Source organism: Anas acuta, chromosome 2 (assembly GCF_963932015.1).
Source record: "Anas acuta chromosome 2, bAnaAcu1.1, whole genome shotgun sequence".
NCBI classification, from domain to species: domain Eukaryota; kingdom Metazoa; phylum Chordata; class Aves; order Anseriformes; family Anatidae; genus Anas; species Anas acuta.
The window spans coordinates 47,128,088-47,149,538 of NC_088980.1; the positions used below are offsets into that span (position 1 = coordinate 47,128,088).

At 38.5% G+C, this 21,451-nt stretch overlaps 1 protein-coding gene across 3 annotated transcripts in view; it reads left to right on the forward strand.

The window, feature by feature from the left end:
* Positions 1-21,451, forward strand: part of COL15A1 (collagen type XV alpha 1 chain) — a 109,785-nt gene that overhangs the window by 60,953 nt on the left and 27,381 nt on the right. For all 3 annotated transcript variants that reach the window (XM_068674657.1, XM_068674655.1, XM_068674656.1), the window contains exons 14-24: positions 668-730; positions 1,594-1,629; positions 1,721-1,804; positions 8,492-8,557; positions 10,169-10,204; positions 11,831-11,893; positions 13,841-13,918; positions 14,036-14,071; positions 17,947-18,000; positions 18,098-18,157; positions 20,054-20,122. In XM_068674657.1, the coding sequence (XP_068530758.1) occupies positions 668-730; positions 1,594-1,629; positions 1,721-1,804; positions 8,492-8,557; positions 10,169-10,204; positions 11,831-11,893; positions 13,841-13,918; positions 14,036-14,071; positions 17,947-18,000; positions 18,098-18,157; positions 20,054-20,122 (645 nt within the window). The remainder of the gene's footprint in view (positions 1-667; positions 731-1,593; positions 1,630-1,720; positions 1,805-8,491; positions 8,558-10,168; positions 10,205-11,830; positions 11,894-13,840; positions 13,919-14,035; positions 14,072-17,946; positions 18,001-18,097; positions 18,158-20,053; positions 20,123-21,451) is intronic.

The following is a 21,451-nucleotide window of genomic DNA, read 5'->3' on the forward strand; positions in this document are numbered from 1 at the left end:
CTTTTTCATATGACAGAGAAAAACAGATGCAAATAAAAAGATAGTTCACTGTTTAGTTGTTCCTTTAAGAATTCACGGTCTTCTTTTATCAATTTTTTCTAGGCAAAGTTCATTATCTATGGAATAATTTCTTTTTTTTTTTTTTTCCCATAGAATATAGAGTAACTGATCAGATTCATAGCGGTAAAGTTCAGTCCTCCACTAAACTAGAGCAGGAGCTACCAAACTTTTTTCCCCACATCCCACTCCTTCCCCCTCTCTCCCTCCCTCCCATCTACATTCAATATCTCTGCTGCCTCTTCATCCAGTTTGAGAGTCACTTAATCAAAAGGGTGGGAATAACCCACAATAAAGCTTGAGGGAAAGTAGCAGAATTCACCCTTTTGCTAAGTAGAGTTGCAAACAATTATGATGAATAATTGAAACTGCATTTAAAAAAAAAAATATCTGGAGAGGAGGAAACAGCAGGAGCAGTGCAGAGGGCTGATGACTACTGAGAGCTACTGATCCTGACTCCATGGAACCCCCCAACCTACTATCTAGTCCACTCAGATAGTATGTCCCTTTGGGAGCAGTATGTTTGTATGAGATCTTGTAGTTTTTTTCTTGTAGTCTTTGTATGAGATCATGTAGTTTATCTTGAATAACAATATGTTTTCTATGGTAGGGACTGCCAGGTACAAAAGGAAAACCAGGCCTTCCTGGCATTGCTGGACATCCTGGAAATATGGTGAGTAGGGATATCATATCCCGTGATCACCTAACACACACTGGCTCCTAAACTTGTGTCTTAAGGTTCAGCAGGAGCCCTCTACAGGACTTGGTAGCAGTATATGGAGAGCTGGGTCTGGGTTTGTCCTACCTAACCTGAAGCATACAGTTTAGACACCACATACCACTCAAAAGTGATACAGGCCTCTCCAGGGGCCAGTTCTCATTCTTCAATTCTCCTTTTGTTTTTAATTATTCAGAATTTATCTCTGCTTTTAATTAGATGGAAACCAAAAAAAAAAAAAAAAATTAGATGGCTTTAATGTATTTCTCCTGCTTAAGAGCCCCAGGGACTTCAAAAATTCTTCAGCTGGGAAGTCCTACAGCTCATTCCCTGCCACTTTCCTTTCACTCATGCCAAACGAGCTGTCTACATGTCTAGTGAGTCATATTGAAGGGCTGATGAAGCTTAGAAATAACTTATATGAAAAATGACTGTTTAGCTCACCTGTATTTCCCTGCCCAGTTCACTGGGCAATCCAGGACACAACTGAGGCAGTCAGTGCTGAAAAAGGAAAAAGCAGCCAGGCATGGCTGATTTCACTACACTGAAAGAAAGGCTTCTGTAATTAATCCCCAGCTAATGAAATGGTGTGTGATCATTTGTTTCTTGTTTGTGAAATGTCAAATGTGCTGACAAATAATTTTAAACGCCCTCAGTGGATCTGAGTGGAAATTAGCTTGTCCCATCTGTGGTTTGAGAGGCTGGTGATCGTTCTGTACCTGTGTTTTACTCTTGTGCATTTTCTGAGGATAGAGAATTCTCATTTTCACCATTTTCCTTTTAAAATAATTTCTGCTTGTTTTTATTATCATGTGCAGGGGCCAAAAGGGGAGAAGGGTGACCCAGGGCCTCAGGTGAGATTGGGTGGATTTCATTCTTTCTGAGAAATTTGTGAATTGTAGTGCTTAGTAAATGGATTTTCCACATGTAATGCTTTTAAAATAGGGTGAACGAGGACAGGATGGGAACAGTATTGTGGGTCCACCTGGACCACCAGGACCACCAGGACCAATCATAGCAATACCTGAGGTAAGTGCATTTGTCAAGCTTCAAAGTCTTTGTAACCCCACTTAACATGAAGAGGGCACAAGCGGTTACCTACCTGTCAATTCTAGTGTTGATGTACAGGTTTTAAGTCTGCTCCTCAAAACAAACAAAAAATCTCAGTATGGGAGGACAGCATAGATAAGAAATATAAAAATATCATTGAAGCCAACATAGCAAACTAATGACTAGTTTGCTGGAGGTTGCATGAATCCCTGTGTGTTGTGGTAGGCAGAGTCCACCATGTCTATCTAACGTGTAGATAGGCCTGAAGAAACCATCCTCTGAATTCTCCACAATCGGTATATGAATTGCCTTCATCATGTGTTACAGAAGTGTGTAGAGCCTAGTAGAAGCTGTATTGCATCAGGTATATTACAAATCTGTACAGAAACACATTTCCTTTTCTAAATATATTGCAGTTTAAGAAGTAAGCTCCCATACAAAGCAGGGTGCATACACTTTGTGTACTTGACATACATTTGTAGCAAACAGGTTTTACATACATTTGTAGCAAACAGGTATTCTGTGGAGGTACAGCAAGAGCTATTTTTGAGACATCCTCGTATGCTTCAAAATCTACTTGCTGTTAATCATATGATTTCTCTGAGGACTTGACAAGCTGGATTTGAAACGGTTGATTAAACTTGTGTGTATATGTAAGTATATGTGGGTATATATGACAATGAGTTCTACTTACTGCACAGTTTGTATAAGAACAGGATCTTTGCTTAATATATATTTGCTGAGATAGAAGATTAAATTATCCAAATTCTGTTGACAGAGTTTTTCAGAAAAACATCAGACCTCATATGTAATTAACTTCAGAAATGAAAAGAACTACTGCAAGCAGACCTAACAATTGCAGTTAGAATTACAGAACTAAAATAAATACCAATACCATCTGTTGCAATGTGGATATTGTTTTGACCTTGGTAGAGTAGCAGACATCAGTTAAGTGATCTAAGTGATCCATAGCACATCCCAGGAAATCATTGCCCAGGTCAGGATGTATTAGTTCACTCACTCAACTATTGTTTAAAGAAAGACAATAATACTTCATTGGATATAGAAATCAAACGGACTGAACCATCAGAGTAGGAAGGAAGTCTTCTTTTTAATGTCTTAGTGGCTACAACTAAAGCAGTTTTATACCGCTTGACAATAGCTAAATAAATTAAAGAGTTGATGAAGCCTCAGTATTGCTGTAATATTAAGATCTGATCTGGATGGTTGTGACTCTTGGCCAACCTTCACCATTAGTTGTCAAATAGTAAAGTAGGCATTGGCTTCGTCCTCATTTGATCTTGTTTTCCTCCTCATTTGATGTTCTCCATGTGAACTGAGGGGATTTGATTCCTTCGGGAGCCAATTCTAACACTGTGAAAAGATATGATAAAATAAAACTGAGGTCTGGCTTCTGCATTCCCTTTTGACATCTGTGGGTCTCAGAAACTTGCAATCTTCTCTCCCTCCTCTATTCACTCCTTTAATCAGTTAGGAAGTCTGCTCTGAACTATCCTGTATATATACTAAAAAACAAAAACAAAACAAAAAAACTCAGTTTGCTGCTAATTTGGTATTCAAAAATACTAATTTTTTATCATAGAACCATAGAACAGCTTGCCACCCACTAGATCAGGTTGCCCAGGGTCTTATCCAACCTGGTCTTGAACACTTCCAGACTTCCAGAGATGGGGCATCCACAGCTTATCTGGGCAACCTGTGTCAGTGCCTCACCACCCTCTGAGTGAAGAATTTTCTCCTAACCTCTAACCTAAATCTCCCCCCTTTTAGTTTAAAGCAATTCCCCTTGTCCTGTCATTATCTGACTGAGCAAAAAATTGTTCTCCATATTTTTATGAGCCCCCTTTAAGCGGTGAAAAGCTGCAGTGAGGGCTCCCTGGAGCCTTTATCTTCCTCGGGCTGAATATCCTCAGCTCTCTTGGCCTTTCTTCACAGGAGAGGTGCTCCAGCCCTGTGAGCATCTTTGTGGCCCTCCTCTGGACCTGCTTTAACAGATCCACATCCTTCTTGTGCTGGGGGCCCCAGACCTGGGCACAGTACTCCAATTGGGAGGGCAGAGCAGAGGGCGACAATCACATGCCTCAGCCTGTTGGCCACCCCTCTGTTGATGCAGCCCAGGATGCAGTTGGCCTTCTGGGCTGCAAGTGCACACTGCTTGCTCATGTCAAGCTTTTTGTCCACCAGAACCTGCCAGTCTTCTCCACAAGGCTGCTCTCAGTGAGTTCTTCATCCAGTCTGTACTGACGTCTGGGATTGTCCTGACCCAGGCGCATCACCTTGCGCTTAATTTTGTTGAACTTCAATAGGTTCACATGGGTACACTTCTCAGGCTTCTCCAGGTCCCTTTGGATGGCAGCCCTTCCTTCTGTTGTATTAACTGCACCACTCAGCTTGGTGTCATCTGCAAACCTGCTGAGGCTGCACTTGATCCCACTATGTCGTTGATAAAGATATTAAAATTTAAAATATATTGAACAGTTTAAAAGATATTAAACAGTTGATTTAAAGTTATTAAACAGTATGAGTCCCAGGACTGACCCCTGAGGGACACCACTCATCATCATCCTCCACCTGGGCATACAGCCATTGACCACCACTCCCTGGGTGCAACCCTCAAGCCAATTCCTTATCCACTGAACGGTCCAGTCCACCTATCAAGTCCATCTCTCTTCAATTTGGAGACCAGGATGTCATGTTGGACTATGTCAAAGGCCTTTAGAAGTCCAGATAGATGTCAAAGATGTCAAAAGATGTCAAAGATGTCAAAGGCCTTTTAGAAGTCCAGATAGATGACATTGGTCAGTCTTCCCTTGTCAGCTAACACAGTCACTCAATCATAGAAGGCCACCAGATTGGCCAAGCATGATTTGCCCTTGGTGAAGCCATGCTGGTTGTCTCAGATCACCCCTTTGTCTCATATGTGCCTTGACATTGCCTCCAGGAGGATCTGTTCCATGATCTTCCCAGGTACAGAGGTGAGGCTCACCAGTCTGTAGTTCCCTGGGTCCTTCTTTCCACCCTTTTTTAAAATGGGAGTGATGTTCCCTTTTTTCCAGTAACCAGAGACTTCATCTGACTGCAAGGACTTTACAAATGTGACGGAGAGAGGCTTGGCTACTACGTCAGCCAATATACAGCTAATACTACACATACATACAGTGTATATATAAAATATATAAAGTAATATATAAAATACTAAAAATTCTTACCCTGTATTGGTTATTTTGTTCTTTTGGAGAGTAATCTGTGATATTCTGTGCATTTTTTTGCATCATAACTGGTAAATGATAACTAGTAAAACATTAATTTTTGCTAGGATTTAATCACTCTGAACTATCTTAGTTGGAACTAAGATACTAACTAACTTAGTTGGAAACTATACTGAAATAACATTGAATTGAGAAATTTCATTGGATTTAAATATAAAATGTTTAAGCAATTAATTATGCTTTGCTGCCGTTCTTCATACATAGTTTAGGTACACAAACTGAATGAAAACTCAGTTCCTGGAGAAAGGTTCATGTCTGGGGGGTGTAAAGCAAATGTCAGAAGATTTTGTGTTACCCCTTTTTTCTGTAATTGTATTAACGGCTTATTCACTCCATTTGTCATGCTATAAAACTATTTTTTCTACCTCTTTATAACAGTGAAGAAAAACTAAAAAACAACACTGTCCTTACTTTTTAGACAACACTTTCTAAATTCATTTGATGTGCTGAAAATTTATGTTGCTAAATTGTGGCTAATAAAGCTGCTTGCAAATCTGAAAAGAAAGTTAAATAACTATGTGCCTGGTGCAATCTTTTTCTCTAATCATCATTTTTGCACCCTGTATTTTCATATCTTCAGCACTTTGTGGACTTCACTTATTTCCAACCATACTTTCCATCTGCAGCTAAACTCTGTTTCTAAAACATACAAAATGCCTGTTCCCAAGCTCAGCAAGGCCTTTGGAATTCTTTCCACTGACTTCACTATGGTTTGGATTGAGAATGAATACTCAGTAATTCAAATAAATAAATAAATAAATAAATAAAATCAGTAATTCTGTACTGAAAAGATGGAGTAAACCCAGGGCTCCTGGACTTCTGCCACCAGCTGTAGACAAAGCAGAACAATTTCAGCAGCAGAACTCTTATTACTGTCATTGAAGTATAGACCCTGTCCTGCTCCCTCTCTGGGCAAAGTAGGACAAGGAATGCAGTGCAACCAACAGCATCTTGCTACCCCTGGAGCAACCAGCAGAGAGCTTACGCAGGCCAGGAGAAGGACTGCTGCCTGTAGGACTTAAAACAGTCTTTTTACTTGCTTCAGTGACAACTTTCCAGAGTTTTCTGTAGAACCTGAGGACAGGGAGAAGGGAGCAGCACCCAGTAGAAGTAACAGGCTTTAGCTACATGAATCATGATTCCAACAGGACCTCAAAATACAGAAAGCTGACCGTGCGTTGCCATGCTCAGATGGATATGATAGGATAGGATATGATAGAATATGACATATGATAAGACCAAGTAGGTCTGTCCTCTCTTGTGCCCTTCCTCACATCCTAGATTAGAAAAAATAGTATTCAGAGACTCACATGACAATTGGAAGGGACCTCTGATGACCATGTGGTCAAACCATCTATTCAAACCAGGAATTTAACACTAGATTTTTTCAAACTAATTTCAAAGTCAGATCCTGTATACTATATTCATAACAAATTATGAAAAGGACTGTAATCTGGTAGTTATCATCCGGGCATAGTTACGTGAAGAAAAGGTATTCAGATTTCACAATGCCTTGTTGAAAACATGCTTATTCATGAGCTAAGTAAATCCTGCTCTTTGAAGGCATGTCCTGCCCTGGCCTTGTGAAATTCAGAATATTTTCATTACATTGAATAGGAATACACGGCTGCACACGGAGCATGATCTTGAAATGGATGGTGTGTCTTGCTGCTAAACCAGTGTACTAGTTCAAGACTCTAAGAGTATTCGCTACATATTTCTGAATTCAAAACAAGGTTAGAAGTCACACTGTTGGACTGTTGGAGTGAAAGAAATGAAAAAAATCTCTTTCATCTACAGCATTTATGTGGAGCAAGCAGTTTCATACTACCCTTACTTAATGTATGACCACATTATATAGTATTGGGAACATTTATTTAAACCAGAAAGTTGGCTGTCTTGAAAACAGAATGAAAGCCTTATCAAAACATCAGGATAAGAAGGTGACTGAGAGCAGCCAAGTTGGATTTACTAAGGATGAGTCATTTCTGACCAGCATGATCACCTGCCTGTGGCCAAGGGATGGATACCATCCCCTGACTTTTTTGATGCAGTCTCCCATAGCCTTATGATCACCAAACTGGTAACCTATGAATTGGATAAGAGGATGATTAAAAATAGGTGGAAAATTGGCTCGTCTCAATGGATGAACTCAGAGAGACGTGACTGACATTCACAAGACTGCATCAGGAATATCAAGTACAACTGTGGGCTTCCTAGTACAAGAAAGATATTGACATAGTGAAGCAAGCCCCATGAAGAGACACCAAGATGGTCAGGAGACCAGAGAACACGGTACACAAGAAGAAGTGGAAACAACTGTGTTTGTTCAGCCTGGAGAAAAGAAGGTTAAGGAGAAAATTTGTTGCTCTCTACAACTACCTAATTAGAGAATACAGAGATGGAGCCACCCACTTCTTAGAGGTACATAGAGTTATCATGAGACTTTAATCAACACGAGTTGGAAAATGGGAAATTCTGATTAGATAAAAGCAAAGACTTTTTACCCTGAGGATGCTCAAATACTGAATCTGGTTGTTCAGGATATCTGTGGCATTTACATCCTTGTAGTTGTTCAAGCCTCAACTGGACTTGACCTAATTTGACCAGCTTTGAGCAGGAAGTTGGACCAAATTACTTCCAAAGGTCCAGGTTGACCTTCTTTATTCTGATTCTACAATCAAAATCTGAAGATGTCTGAGCTATTGCAGACCTCACTAATTCCAGGATAGGAAGAAGTATAACAACATTGTTATCATTCTGCTCTGTTTAGGTTTCTGGAGACTCAGAGCGCATTAACTTAGGTGCTGTTCCACATGCACGTGACTACACTGTTTTGGGGATCCAAGCTAGTTTAATTGATTGCTCTATATTGCACCAAGTAGACACAGCAGCATGATCAGATCTAGTTTAGGAGTCACTATATTGTATGATGCAGACATATCCAGAATAAAAACCTCAAATCTACAAGATAGATTGTGGCCAGATAAATTCACCATCTCGGAATGCCAGTGACGTATTGGGATATAATACTTTTATTTTGATCTTTATTGTGGAGAAATGACCTCAGACTACAATATATGCTGTAAAAGTTTTCAAATTAAAAATATATGGTGGTCAGGTAGTAAAAGCTTTTAAAGCATTCTGAAGTCCTTACATAAGGAATGAAATGAAAGTGCTCTATTTTGTTATTCCAGGTGTATAACAAAAGTTAAAAATAGCTTATACATATCTTTGGCCTTACTTGTACTTTTCTGCTCATGTTTATAATGGGATATACAGTTTAAACTGTGTGCAAATTTCTAAAAAACGTATGAGTACTCCAGATAACCAGTGTGATATTTGAAATAACCTGTTCCTTAACCACTTTTTTTAGCTACTACTCAATGATACAGATGGAACTTTTAATTTTTCTTCAATTGAAGAACTGGTCGGGCCTCCTGTGAGTATATGTTGCTTTATTGAATCTTCAGAATTGCTCTATCTTTAATGTCTCCTTTTAAGTATCATCTAGAGCTGAGTTTCCTGTGCTTCAGAAATGTGTTTATAACTCCTGCAACAAGCTGTGTGGGAGTACTTCAGGGCAGAAATGAATTCTGTGTGGATGAATTAGTTCTTATATGTTTGTCTGAAAGAAATGAATTGAAGGGGTTGGTTTAGCTCTAAATCTGAACAATATGCTCAGAATGACAGAAATGTGGAACTGATGCAAAAATAGGGATGTACATAGCATTTCCTCCACCTTTTTGTATTCTTGTTTTTCAAGTCATGAAATGTTGGGGTAATGTATTTCCCTCTGTTCTGCTTGTGATTGCAACTAAGAATAGTAGGCTCACATGTTTGAATTTTATCTCACAGAAATTATAGCTGTGGATGGTAAATTGTAAATCTCACAAAAGAACAACAGATAGGAAATTTCAATTTCTGTTTTATAGCAGTCTAGCTGCAAAAAAGTTTGGTCAAATATTTGAAGTGCTGGATGCTTCTTTGTAAGGATTCCAAATTTCTAGGACTAAATCCACAGAAAAGCCTACGTTTTCCAGCCTGTAGAGTCTATTCAAAGTTAGGCAGAACTTGCCTGAAAATCTACAATATATTGCACTTCACAATGTTTAAATCCCAGTGTCTTGCTTCACAGTGTTTCAGTTGCTGACTGGTGTTTATTTTATTTATTTATTGTCTATTTCTTCTTTGTGAACACAGTTGTCTCCCTCACATTCAGTCCCCGATGAAACAAGGAAGATAAGCCTAACCCCTGCACATTATAGGATGCCAGGGATTAATAGAATGGTCCCTTGTGTAAGTTCTGGTATTGCAGGTAGTTGGCATTCAAGCCTTAGACAACGGGTTCTCAAAACATAGATGAGTGGTCTCATAAACCCAGCAGAAATTCATTGGTTTTTAGTAGTTGTTATGGAAAGAAGTAGGTCCTGTAGGTCCAGCCTGAAATGTAGTTTTAATTGGAAGGGCATCAGAACCTCAGTTCGCCATAGTCAGGAAAGAGGTTGGGGTATCATGGTGACCTGGATAATGCACGTTCAGGTGGCTTAAACTAGAAGTAAATTGTGTTTCTGCAAATATCACAGTGGGGCAATCTTAAATATGGTCAGTACAAATTCAAATCCATGTTTATATTCACAGTATAGTGGACATTCTGTTTCCTATCCACAGACAACCCGGAGTGCAGTGGCAAAGATGGAAGGGCTCCTGTGATCTCTGTGATGGGTTGTGTAAAAAAAATAAAAATAAAAATACAAAGAAGTCTGACTTATGGTTGCATGCCTTTAATATGTGGAAAATGTCACCTTTCAGAAGCCTCTCCTGGATATTTGTCCCTTCAGTTTTGGAAAGTAAATCCTAGTGTCCCAGAAAAAGTTAGAAACATAGAGTGTTGTGGAGTGATAGCAGGTTTACCACTGGCTGAACGAAATTCTTAGTCCAGTTTCAGATCAATTAATATTCATAAATTAGGCTATACACTGAAAATGCATACTCTGTTTTGCAAGTCTGTAATATGTGTTTGTAAGGGAGTAGGGTTTTTTGCATTTTGCAGGGTCCAGATGGCAGGCCAGGTCTACCAGGATTTCCTGTAAGTATTATGTTCCTGGGATCTAAGTTATTTCTCAATATGCTTTAATATTTTAACATTTATATTGTACAGAGTTTATACAAAGTCTGATACATTTCCATATGAGACTGTAGTTTTTATGGAACCAACAGTTATGGTAGAAATTAACTCTGCTGGAAATGAAGTATACTATGATATACATAACTCATTTCTGCTTATCTGAGAATCAGATCTGCAGTTTACATGTAATTGAGTCTAATGAAAAATTGTTACCTAAAGAAAATTCCTGTGCAGTTTAGGAGAAACAAATGGAATGAATGGGCTTCTAAAAATTATATTCAAATAGCATATGGAATAATATTATTTGTTACGTATTTTTGTGCTGTTGCTGCATTTTTTTTGGTCAATACTAGAGAGCTCTGTAAAACCTTATCAGGTTTATGATTTCTTAATCCTTTAGAATAATACAAAGCTTATTTTTTATTAATTTTAGTATTTTTTTTAAAATAGTATTTCAGCATTCCAGTGCATTACACAGCCATAGTTTCAAAAGGTACATTATATTATGCTACCTATTGTGCTCATACTGCTGTTCCATGAAACACTACCTGGCTTGTAACTTCTAACAGTATTATTTATACTATTATATTTATGTTATATCTAATTTAGTAGCATTATTTCCCCCTGTTATGGTTGTTTTACAGTTCAGATGTATGCAGATGATCTCAGGGCCCTTTGTCTATTGCCTAAGAATAAGGAGAAAACTGGGAAAGCTGAAAAATGATGTTAACAAAATGTTGGCAACTAGCCCAAAATTCTACAAAGGTTGTTTGCTGAGTCCTGGGCATGGTGGACTGCATAAGAAAACAAATAAAAATTAAAAAATTAAAAATCTTTAAAATACTTTTCAGTTGAAAAAGAGCTGACAACATTTAGAAAGTGATATAACGAATTGTTAGTCTTTCTGTTATTAACAGAATTTCTTCATAAAAAATACCATTCTCATCCTTAAATCAGGTCTTTACTTTAACTCTTCACTAATGCAGAAATCATGTAAATTTGAATTTAGCTCTTGATGGGTAAAAACTAAAGTGCTTCTACACGTGTTTATAATGGAAGACTAAAACAAAATATGATCTGAGAAGAATACTTTCACAGAAACGATCTTATTTTTAAATATATAATCTCTCTATATAAAAACGTAATTTTTATTGTACTGTTTCTTAAAAATACAACTTCAGAAAATCTTTTGGAAATCAGTGTCACTGAATGACCATGGAAGGAGAGAGAATAGAGTAAGGAAGAAAGAGAATTTTAGGCTGATTTTCCACTCTTATTAATGTATGCATATTTCTCTTTGTGAAAGTGTGTATCATCTACACTCTGATAAACAACTTTTTTTCTTTTTCTATTTTTAACAGATTATCCCTATATGATATTTGTTTTTAAAAATTTGTTGATTCAGACAGCAATTTAGTCTTGTAAGTCTAAGATTTGTAATACTTGTAAATCAAGTCTTAGACTGCAACCGGAGTGATTCAGGTTCAAGTTTTCCAGTTACTTAAAATTACATTTAGTAAAATGGTCCAGCTCCATTTTCTCAGCAGAGCTCTCCACCAATTTATTTATGTACTTGATTTTGCTTAGGGCCCTCAGGGACCAAAAGGTGATATTGGTTTGCCTGGACCAAAAGGACCCAAAGGCCAACAGGTAAGAGAAAATGCAAAGGGAAAACTACATGTTACAAAATGTGTTAGATAACAAATCCTTAGTGGTATCATAATGTTTTATGGTTCTAGTTTTATGATTCTAATTTTACTAGGGCTTGGGGTGTTAATAAGTTTATGTGAAAAATGTACTAACTGTGATTTGAAAGACTGATAAACAAAATACCTGATATAATATTACTGAGAACTAACTTTTCTGCCCAAGAACTGAAATTCAGCAGTGTAGTATGCTTTATCAAAATATGTTTGCATAAACATCGAGCATGAGGAGACCTCTTCTTGCAAGCTGGTGATCAGTGCCGACAGCCTGGTATTCTAACCAAGGAGACCAAAAAAAAAAAAAAAAAAAGAGGCAAAAAAAAAAAAAAAAAACTTTCTTTTTCCTTCCTTGGTACAGAAAGTTTTACCTACATAATGAAGACTGCGGTTTTCCATTCCCCAAAAACAAGAGTAAGACCTGGAAACCTCTTTCCTTAGGGTCCTTTCTCTTATTTTACACAATAGTGTTTATTTTGTGACATTGCTGAGAGGTGACCGAGGCCTGTTCTGTTTTTTTCTTCCCCTTTTCAAGTATTGCTGCTGCTGTTGCATTTTCTTATTCCTCTTCTCATCCATTTGCTGGAAGCATGGATGAGGAACATCTAAGTTATTACAGTCTTGGGGATAACAAAAGCAAAAACACTTCCTGCTTGTATTTATAAAATAACCGACCCGCACTTTCTCACAAGTGGGAATGGTTTGAGAATAATCCCCTTTTGATACATGGGTTCTGGTTTTACCCAGTGCATAAAATGATGGAGCTCAGACTTAAAAACAGTTGTGTGTTTTTTGGCTTGGCGTTGTCTGTTTGCTTTTTTTGGGTTTTGGAGGTTTTTGTTTGTTTGGTTTTTTTTACTTTTACTATTCACACTGGAAGGAACTCAAAGTTTTGAAGTCATTATATTTTACACCCACCAATGACATAATGATGTTTTTGATGCTGTTTCTGAGGCGTGAATACCAAGTTATGCTCAAGACTGTGATGATCTCAGCAACCACAGACGAAGCTCAACAGACACCAGGGAACATTTCCCTGTAAGGATCATGAGATTATTCTGTTGCAGCCTCTCATCCATGAAATCTCACAAAAAATAAAGTCAATAAAACAAAGGCTCAGGGAGACTCCAAAATATGCCTTAAATCTGCAGGAAATGAAGCTCAATGTAAGTGTTCTAACCTGAGCTATCACTTTAATCAGCAATGCAATTGTTAGTTTCGAGTCAAATTTCTTCCATTAAAGGTCTTGGGAAAGTTAAAAAGCTCAGATTACCTGAGCTAGGAGGAGGAAAGTTACAGCTGAATGATCTAGATCTAGTGGCAACCACGTGTCTGCACTGGAGAATGAGAATTCCTGGTGGTGGTGCCATTATTCAATGAAACCCATTGAAGAAGAGAAACTCAGAGGTTTGTAATTTAAATGCTGCCAATTGGCCTTCCTGAAAGATAATGAGACTGCATCATACCTCAAGGACATAGAAAAAAAGATTCACGCTTTCCTGATAGTCACTCTTTCCACTTAGTGTTTTCAAGAATTTACAATTCCAGCAGTATTTGCTGACGAATATCTAAGCTGATGGTACACAGGAAGACTCCAATAGCCTGTCTGCCTTTGGAAGTCTTTTTTTTTTTTTTTAACACAAAAACAAAACCAAGTATTTATACATCTTATGGATATTTACCGTAGTATGGATATTTACCGTAGTAGGATATTTTCAGTTTACCGTATGGTGTTTTAGGAAAGATCAGCCCTACTCTCCCCCAGAATCAATCATACTGTAGTTTTTCTCTCAGAATGTCAAGTTTCAAGCAGCAGCAATGCTGCTTTTACTTTTGCTTACTCATTGAGAGCTGCTTTGTAAACACTGTAAAATAGCTTTGATGTTAATTGCAGGGTGAAAAGGGAGAACCAGGAGCTATCATTACTGCTGATGGATCTTTAACTGAATTATTAGGAAGAAAAGGGCAGAAGGTGAGTTCATACTGCTTTTTGTTCTTCCAGAATATTTGGTGGCCTTGTTACCAACCACCTCTGTTAGATACTGTAGAAGTTCTCATTGTCATTGCTGTGTATGTTCATCCTCAACAGGGTGAAGCTGGAGTGGTGGGACCAGTGGGACCAAGGGTAAGACCTTTCCAAAATTCAGTGAATTCTTTTTTGATTTTGTTTTGGCATTAGAGAGACTAATAATTTAAAAGGTAGTTTGTTTTAGCTTTCCATTCCTTCTGAGTAGGAATTGTAAGGAATATTAATGCTTCAGGATGATCAATGTCCTCTAGAAAATAATGTTTTTTACGTACATGGTGCTGTAAGTTACTGACTTGATATAGAATATAAATTCTAGTAAAAAAAAAAAAAAAAAGTATCCATTATTTACTAAACAGAGAGTGAGAAGTCTTCTTTCTGAGCTCATAACTTTCCAGACTTATGAGAAGTGTTTGAGTACACTGCATTTATTTAGCCACAAAAAAAAAAAAAAAAAAAGACTGAGAGAGAGGCTCTAATTGTTCCCTGTCACTGCCTGAAAGGGAACTAGAAAAAACACAGAGTCAGGCCTTCTCAGAGATGTGCAGGAAAAAGAAAAGACATGTGCCAATGATCACAGGTTGCAGCAAGGGAAATTCTGAAAAGATATAAGGAAAAAAAAATCACAAAAGCACCACCATGCCAAAAAAAAAAAAAAAAAAAAAAAGTGATTAAACAGAAATAGATGCTCAGAGAAATGGTGGATTGGGAAACAAGGTGCTGAACACCATGATCTAACTTGGAAATTTGCCTCGCTTTAAGGGTTGGACTAGATGACCTCTGGAGGTCCCTTTCAATCTAAATTATTCTCCAATTCTATTTCTATGATTTACATTTAAACAACTGACTACATCAGCCCCAATTTCTGTAGGAGCCAAGGATTTGCAACTCCCTTGGATTCAGAGCAAGAAGTAAATCAGGCAGTAGCATCGGACCATTTACTGAAAACAGGGTTTAGAAGCCTTATTTCACATACTTGGCCTAATATTTTTGACTCTACACAAAATGTATGAAAGCATAACAAGAAATTAGTTGTAATATATGAACACTTTTCCAGACTCAGTAGTGTTAGAGCAGGAATTCATTTCCTGAAGTCTAATATTCCACAAAGACCAAGGATATTGAGATTTTCAGGTTGCCAAGAGAAGCTGTTGATGCCCCATCTCTGGAGGTGTTCAAGATCTGGCTGGATGGGGCCTTGGCCAACCTGATGTAGTGGGTGGTATCCCTCTCTATGGCAGAGGAGTTAGAGTTATATGACCTTTAAGGTCTCTTCCAACCCAAACCATTCTACGATTTTATGTTTCTATGATTTCTTTGCTTCTGCTTTTGATGTAGCCTAGTCCCTGTTGTACCTAAGTGATTGTTAGTAGCTTTTGTAGTTTCTGTGCATTAAGGTGAACAGGAGATTTTTCCCATCAGTTGCTGTGGTCTTTAGAAGGAGATAACCGGGTGTGCTGATAAACTGCTTTCTTAAATACTATACATTAAAATGCCTTGAGGGAGCTATCCTAACTTAAGAGAAGGGGAGTTCCTTTTCTTCTCCTTGTATGACTGCAAGATGAGTTTATCCTTTAACTTTGATATAGAATCATAGGATAATTTAGAATGGAAGTGAACTTCAGAGGTCATCTAGTACGCACTTGCTGGCCAAATCAGGTCTAGTTAGCTCAGGGGTTTGCCCAGTCAAGTCTTCAACACCTCTTACAGTGGAGATTCCACAGCCCCTATGGCCAACATGTTCCAGTATATGATAATCTTTAGTTTTAATACTTTTTTCCATATATTTATTTGAAAATTCTCATGTTCTGGCTTGTGTCTCTTGCCTTTCATCTTTTTGCCAGGCACTCTTCAGGACATGCCCTTTTACTATCAGCCCCAAACTCTGAATTTATATTCTGTTTTGTACTGCCATGAGATGTTTCATACAGTTTATCATGAAGGCAAGAGCATTCAGAAAATGTTCTTGCTAGCACTGGTGTGAACTCAGCAGGATAATTTGACACACAGAGCCTGTTTCAAGATTTTTCCCAGCCATTTCCTCTTCTTAGTGTATTCTTAGTGCCTAGAGATTCTTAGTGCAGAACTCTGGTTTGATCATCACTGCTAATAGGCATGATTCCTTTTAGTGTGGTCCAATAGATTAAAAAAAAATCTTTTGTAGTCAGTGGGAGTCCTGTGCAGCATTAATATAGAAATTTCAGAGTGCTTAGCCACACCTTCTGTGGCATAATTTATCAAAGCGTTGGTGTCAATAGCTCTGTTCCACTTGGTATGCACTAAAGCTCTGTCAGAAGCTCTCACAGAATCTCTCAGAACCCTCTGAGCTCTGCTATCCATCCAGTTACCAATCCTCCTCACTGTCTACTCATCTAGGCCACACTTCCTGAGCTTCTCTATGAGGATGTTATGGGAGACAATGTCAAAAGTCTTGCTGCAGTCAAGATAGACCACATCCACCGCTCTCCCCTCATCTACCCAGCTAGTTATCTCATCATAGAAGGCTATCACATAGGTTAAGCATGATTTCCCCTTGATGACTACTCCTGATCACCTTCTTATCTTCCACATGCCTGGAGATGCACCTCAAGAAAGAGCTGCTTCATCTTCTTTCCAGAGATGGAGGTGTCTGACTGGCTTGTAGTTGCTTCATCCACCTCTAGGCAGAGCTCCATGCATTCCAGTTGCTCTCTCACATAAAGAGCAATCCCACCACCTTGCCTTCCTGGCCAGTCTTTTCTAAAAAGCACGTGGCCTTCCATGACAGCATTCCAGTCATGTGAAGTATCCCACTATGTCTCCGTGATTGCAATGAGGTCATAGAATCATTGAAACATTAAGGTTGGAAAAGACCTCCAAGATCACCTGATCCAACCGTCCCCCTACCATCAGCATCATCACCCACTAAACCATGTCCCTAAGCACGATGTCCAGCCTTTCCTTAAACACCCCCAGGAATGGGGACTCTGCCAGACCCAGTACAAGGTATTAGAAGATTTACTTTCAGATTTTATGCATCCAATTCATATGTAGCCTTCATCTTCTCCATGTACATGTGGAACAATGAGTGTAGTTAAAATACAAGTGCAATAATTCAAGAAGGCAAATTCTTTAGTATTTCACCAGGCTGGAAAAAAAAGGAAATGTAACTAGAAAAGCTGACTCATAAGTAAAGAGACTGTCTAGACTCTTGTGGTTTTGTTGAGTTTTAGGAAGTTGACTGCAGGTTAAAGCTTGTGGTGTTCACCAGTTTACTGCTTTTTGTTAATCTGTTACCCCTGGCTGCCTAGAAGTCATGTGCTTGCAAATACCAAATCACAGATAATCCATGGTCCTGGACTACTTTTCCTGGGTGACCTGCTTGCCTTTTAGTTCTGAAGTCTCTTTTATCAGTCTTTGTGGTCTGACGGGTAACTCTTGTGTTAAGAAGGATCTGTTTCAATTACCATCCACTTAAGTCCATGTATCCAGGCTGGCAAGAAGTCTGGCACTATAGGAAGCCTCAGTCTAATCCATAGACATTTCCCCATAGTGTCTGATTCAAAAAAATTAAAAATAAAAAAAAAAAAGCAGGTGCACAAAGTATACACCTTTAACTGCCTTTTTTCTATTGACTGATATGCTTAATTTTGCTTTGATACATGGCAACTTCGTGTTGAACTACACACATTACAAATGGCAGAAAACTCAGGCTTCATTTCAGATAGCCAGTCTTTTCCAAAACAGACTTCTCTGTTATATGCAGACCTCTCCAGCTTCTGAGATCACTTAGAAGAGCAAATAGAGAGGACATTCTGAGGAAACAGACAGGACATTCTATGCATTGTGGGCAAATAATCACAGACTGACTTAACACAAATGTAACACTATGCCTCTATTTCTAAATAACCAAATCTGTGCCAAAGATTTCTTCCATACATTATTTGTTCAATTTTATTCTTTTTCTCCACAATCATATTTTCTTTTCTGTCCAGGGACCAATAGGACCTGCTGGACCTAAAGGAGAACTTGGCTTCCCAGGACGACCAGTATGTATTAAGCTCTCAAATGGAATAAAAGTAGGGCAGCTTGGTTCAGGCACCTACTGCACTATTTCTACTCTATTGTTATGTGTACTTATTTCAGGGCCGCCCAGGACTCAATGGACTAAGAGGTGTGAAAGGTGAACGAGGTGAAGCATTAAATGTAAGTTTTTATGTATTACAATTAATTGAAATAAATCTTGTTGAAGTCTGGTTTCTATGAATTTCTTTGAAATGATGATGGGATGAAAAAGCTGAAATTAGCTTGAAATGATTATATGCTTCTGCTATTATTCCTATGTGATAACAGTCATCAGAAAGTCAACTTCTGAGGCCACCTGGACAGTTCTTACAGATATAGATCTTTGTATCAGATCCCAGGTGTAAAAGTTGCATGCAATTCACTGTTAGCATAGGTTGTTCAAATAGAAAATGATCTGGGATTGCCAAATTCTTTCTACAAATACATAGGATCTTCATGGTGTGAAGATACTTACATAGGCTTTTAGATGTCTTGAATATGTGCAAACAGCATTCAAGCATATCATAATTAAGTGTCATCTTAAGATGATCCTTAAGGGTCCCTTCCAACTCAGGATATTCTATGATTCTATGATTCTATGATCTATCCGACTAACAAGGAGATGGTTGCTGATACCTATTACCTGCTTTGATATTCATGTACATGTATCCAGGATAATGACCACCATACAGTGTTTGCAAGATGATTGCACAAACATGCCCACCTGTATCCTGTAATTATGGAATGACAAGTAATGAATGCTGCAACTCTCTTCTTATGAACAGCAACTCTGTTCTTATGAATAGAATTAAATCAACTGGTCTCATGACAGACATGAAGAATTGTAAAACACACATCAATAAGTACTGCTGAGCATAAGCAGCACGTTTCAGACTAGAGTATTTATTTACTTGGCAGAGTACTTCTTGTAGTTGTTCTGACATCATGGGCTGATCAGTGCTGAAAAAGAAAAATGTACTCTAACCACAACAGCAGGTAATAATAATATTTCATCTGTATCTAAGATATGCAGGAAAAAAAAATAGACAAGGGAACCTTACTGCATTACCATAGAAATCATAGGAAGGTTGGGATCAGCAAGGTATTAGAAGAGATGATCTAGTCAATAGAAATTTAGTTGCTGGAAGATGAAGCCTGGCAGATTAGACAAATTCTAACTAGACAAAAAAGACAGAAAAGATGACTAGCCTCTGGCAGAAAACAAAAAATAGATTTTCAATTTCTCCATATCTTTAAACAGTGTCAAGGTTAATTTTCTGGAATGTCTCCCCTAGCCAAACAAAATCTATTAAAGCAATTGTTATCAGATGAAGTTTATCAGGATGGGCCATTAAAGCAAACAGGCAAGCAAAACAGGTTGCACGTTCTAATAGTTTTTCCTTCAGTGCTTGGGGAAGATAAAATCCAATAGATCCAATAGAATAGTTATTTATGTGGTGACATATGACACCTCACTGAAGTGTGCATCAATGTAGAGTGAAACATGGACATGTCACGGTGCCAAATTTTTAAATGACACAGTAAAGACTTGGCATAGTTTTTGTAAAGGGCAGTCATGCCTCCAGTGTAGCAGGATTCCTTGAAGATGCTAATTAGTGTATAGTTGTCTGACAGGCACTTTGGAGTATATGAATCTCATCAGTCCTGAGAGTCCCAGGCCAGCCTTGAAGACCTAATTATCCTTAGATGGTAGAACCACTGACTTTAATTTAGTTTCAACTTATAGTGCTTTGGGGCTTGGGAGTTGGATGTTTGCTTGCTTATTTTTCCCTGGAAATAGCAATTTTAGGCTGCTTTGTTCTCCATAGAGTACTTTAGGCTAAATATTAAAATTCACTTTCCAGCTTAGGTTGGTCCCTCTAACTGAATGCTCAGCCTTCCCTCAAGCCATTTCACATATAACTTCTTGGTTAAACAGAGCCTTCTAAGCCCCTTGTCCTTCCTTCCCTAGGCCCAGTTGTACTGCATATGAAAAGATCTGTGTAATGTCTTCCTTACTTCACTTTCTTTTACCAGGGCATGCCTGGCTTGCCTGGACCCCCAGGGCCCCCTGGACGTCCAGGACGTATAGTTTACATCAAAGGAGTAAGTACACTGAACAGTTTCTGTTCTGTCTCTGTAGCAGAAATGTGCTGTTCTTGAAATGGTTTGCAAAGTGAAACCTCAAAACTTGTTTCAGGCAACAGCATTTGCTGTGGGCCACCTTGCTTGCATGCGTAGGAACAAATCTCATAACAAGAGTATGGAGTAATTGCCTGAGGTGACTCAGAAATTAAAACTTATATTCCCGTTTTAAAGAAAAGGTACGGCATCGAAGAAGCTTCCAGGGTGGAATGTAGCTGCACCACACAGAAGTTCCTTAAGCTTCCAACCTTAGATGTTGATCAGACCAGGGGAACTTTGTGTGCTGACTCTAAGAGGAACTGTGTGGTGGGTGGGGCAGAGTGGAGACACCATAGCCAGGATCTGTGATAAGATGCGAACTTGATTGTTCTTGTGCACACTGAAACCGATAAGCTGCACATTTGGTATCCTGGGCCAACAGTCTGTCATATTTTTGACAAAATGCTGTCCTTTTCGTGAACTTTACTCATTATAATATCATTATAATACCAAAACACACCTCCATTCCAAAGGCTACCCACCTCCAAGGTGTAACCATGCCTCACTGAGCTTGTGCTAAAATTTTTTCTAGTCTATACCTTTAAAAGCAAAGAGAGAAAATTTTGAACCATTCGTAACAAAGGTATGCATGGCTAGAGTCACTCAAACTCCACCTAAAAGGTAGAAAATAATATAAATTAGCTTAAGGGAGAGAGGATGTTAGGGATGATACCGTCATGTAAGGAAAGATACCTTCTGACTTCTGGGATCAGTCAACTGACTGGGTAAGATCTGAACACTTGGTTATGCCAAGTGCCTCCCTAGGAAACTTAGAAATCTTTATAGAGTCGCTTGATATCTTTTAACGTGTTTGTAGCCAGACTATGTTACCCATATTTTTGGTATTTGCACATACTTTGCAGATGGTGATTTTATCACCAGCAATCCAAAGAACCTGTGTACCTGTTCCTTCAATAAATTGTACAACTCATTAATCTAGCTGTGGTAGTTCTGATTGAACATGACCAAACTCTTTAAGTGTGGCTGTTGTAGTTCATGGAACGCAACAAGACTGAGGGTGTATTACGTTATTCGTGCATCCATAATAGTGATAGTTCAGTACCCTGAATGTGACAGACATAATGACTAATTGGGCATCACTCTCAACTACTTTAGGCTTTAATGCTACAAAAAGCCACTGTGATGTAAGAGCTTTGCCCCACACATATAGACTGGGACATGCTGCAACTCTGTTCTTATGAACAGAATTCATTCAACTGGTCTCATGACAGACATGAAGGCTGGAACACA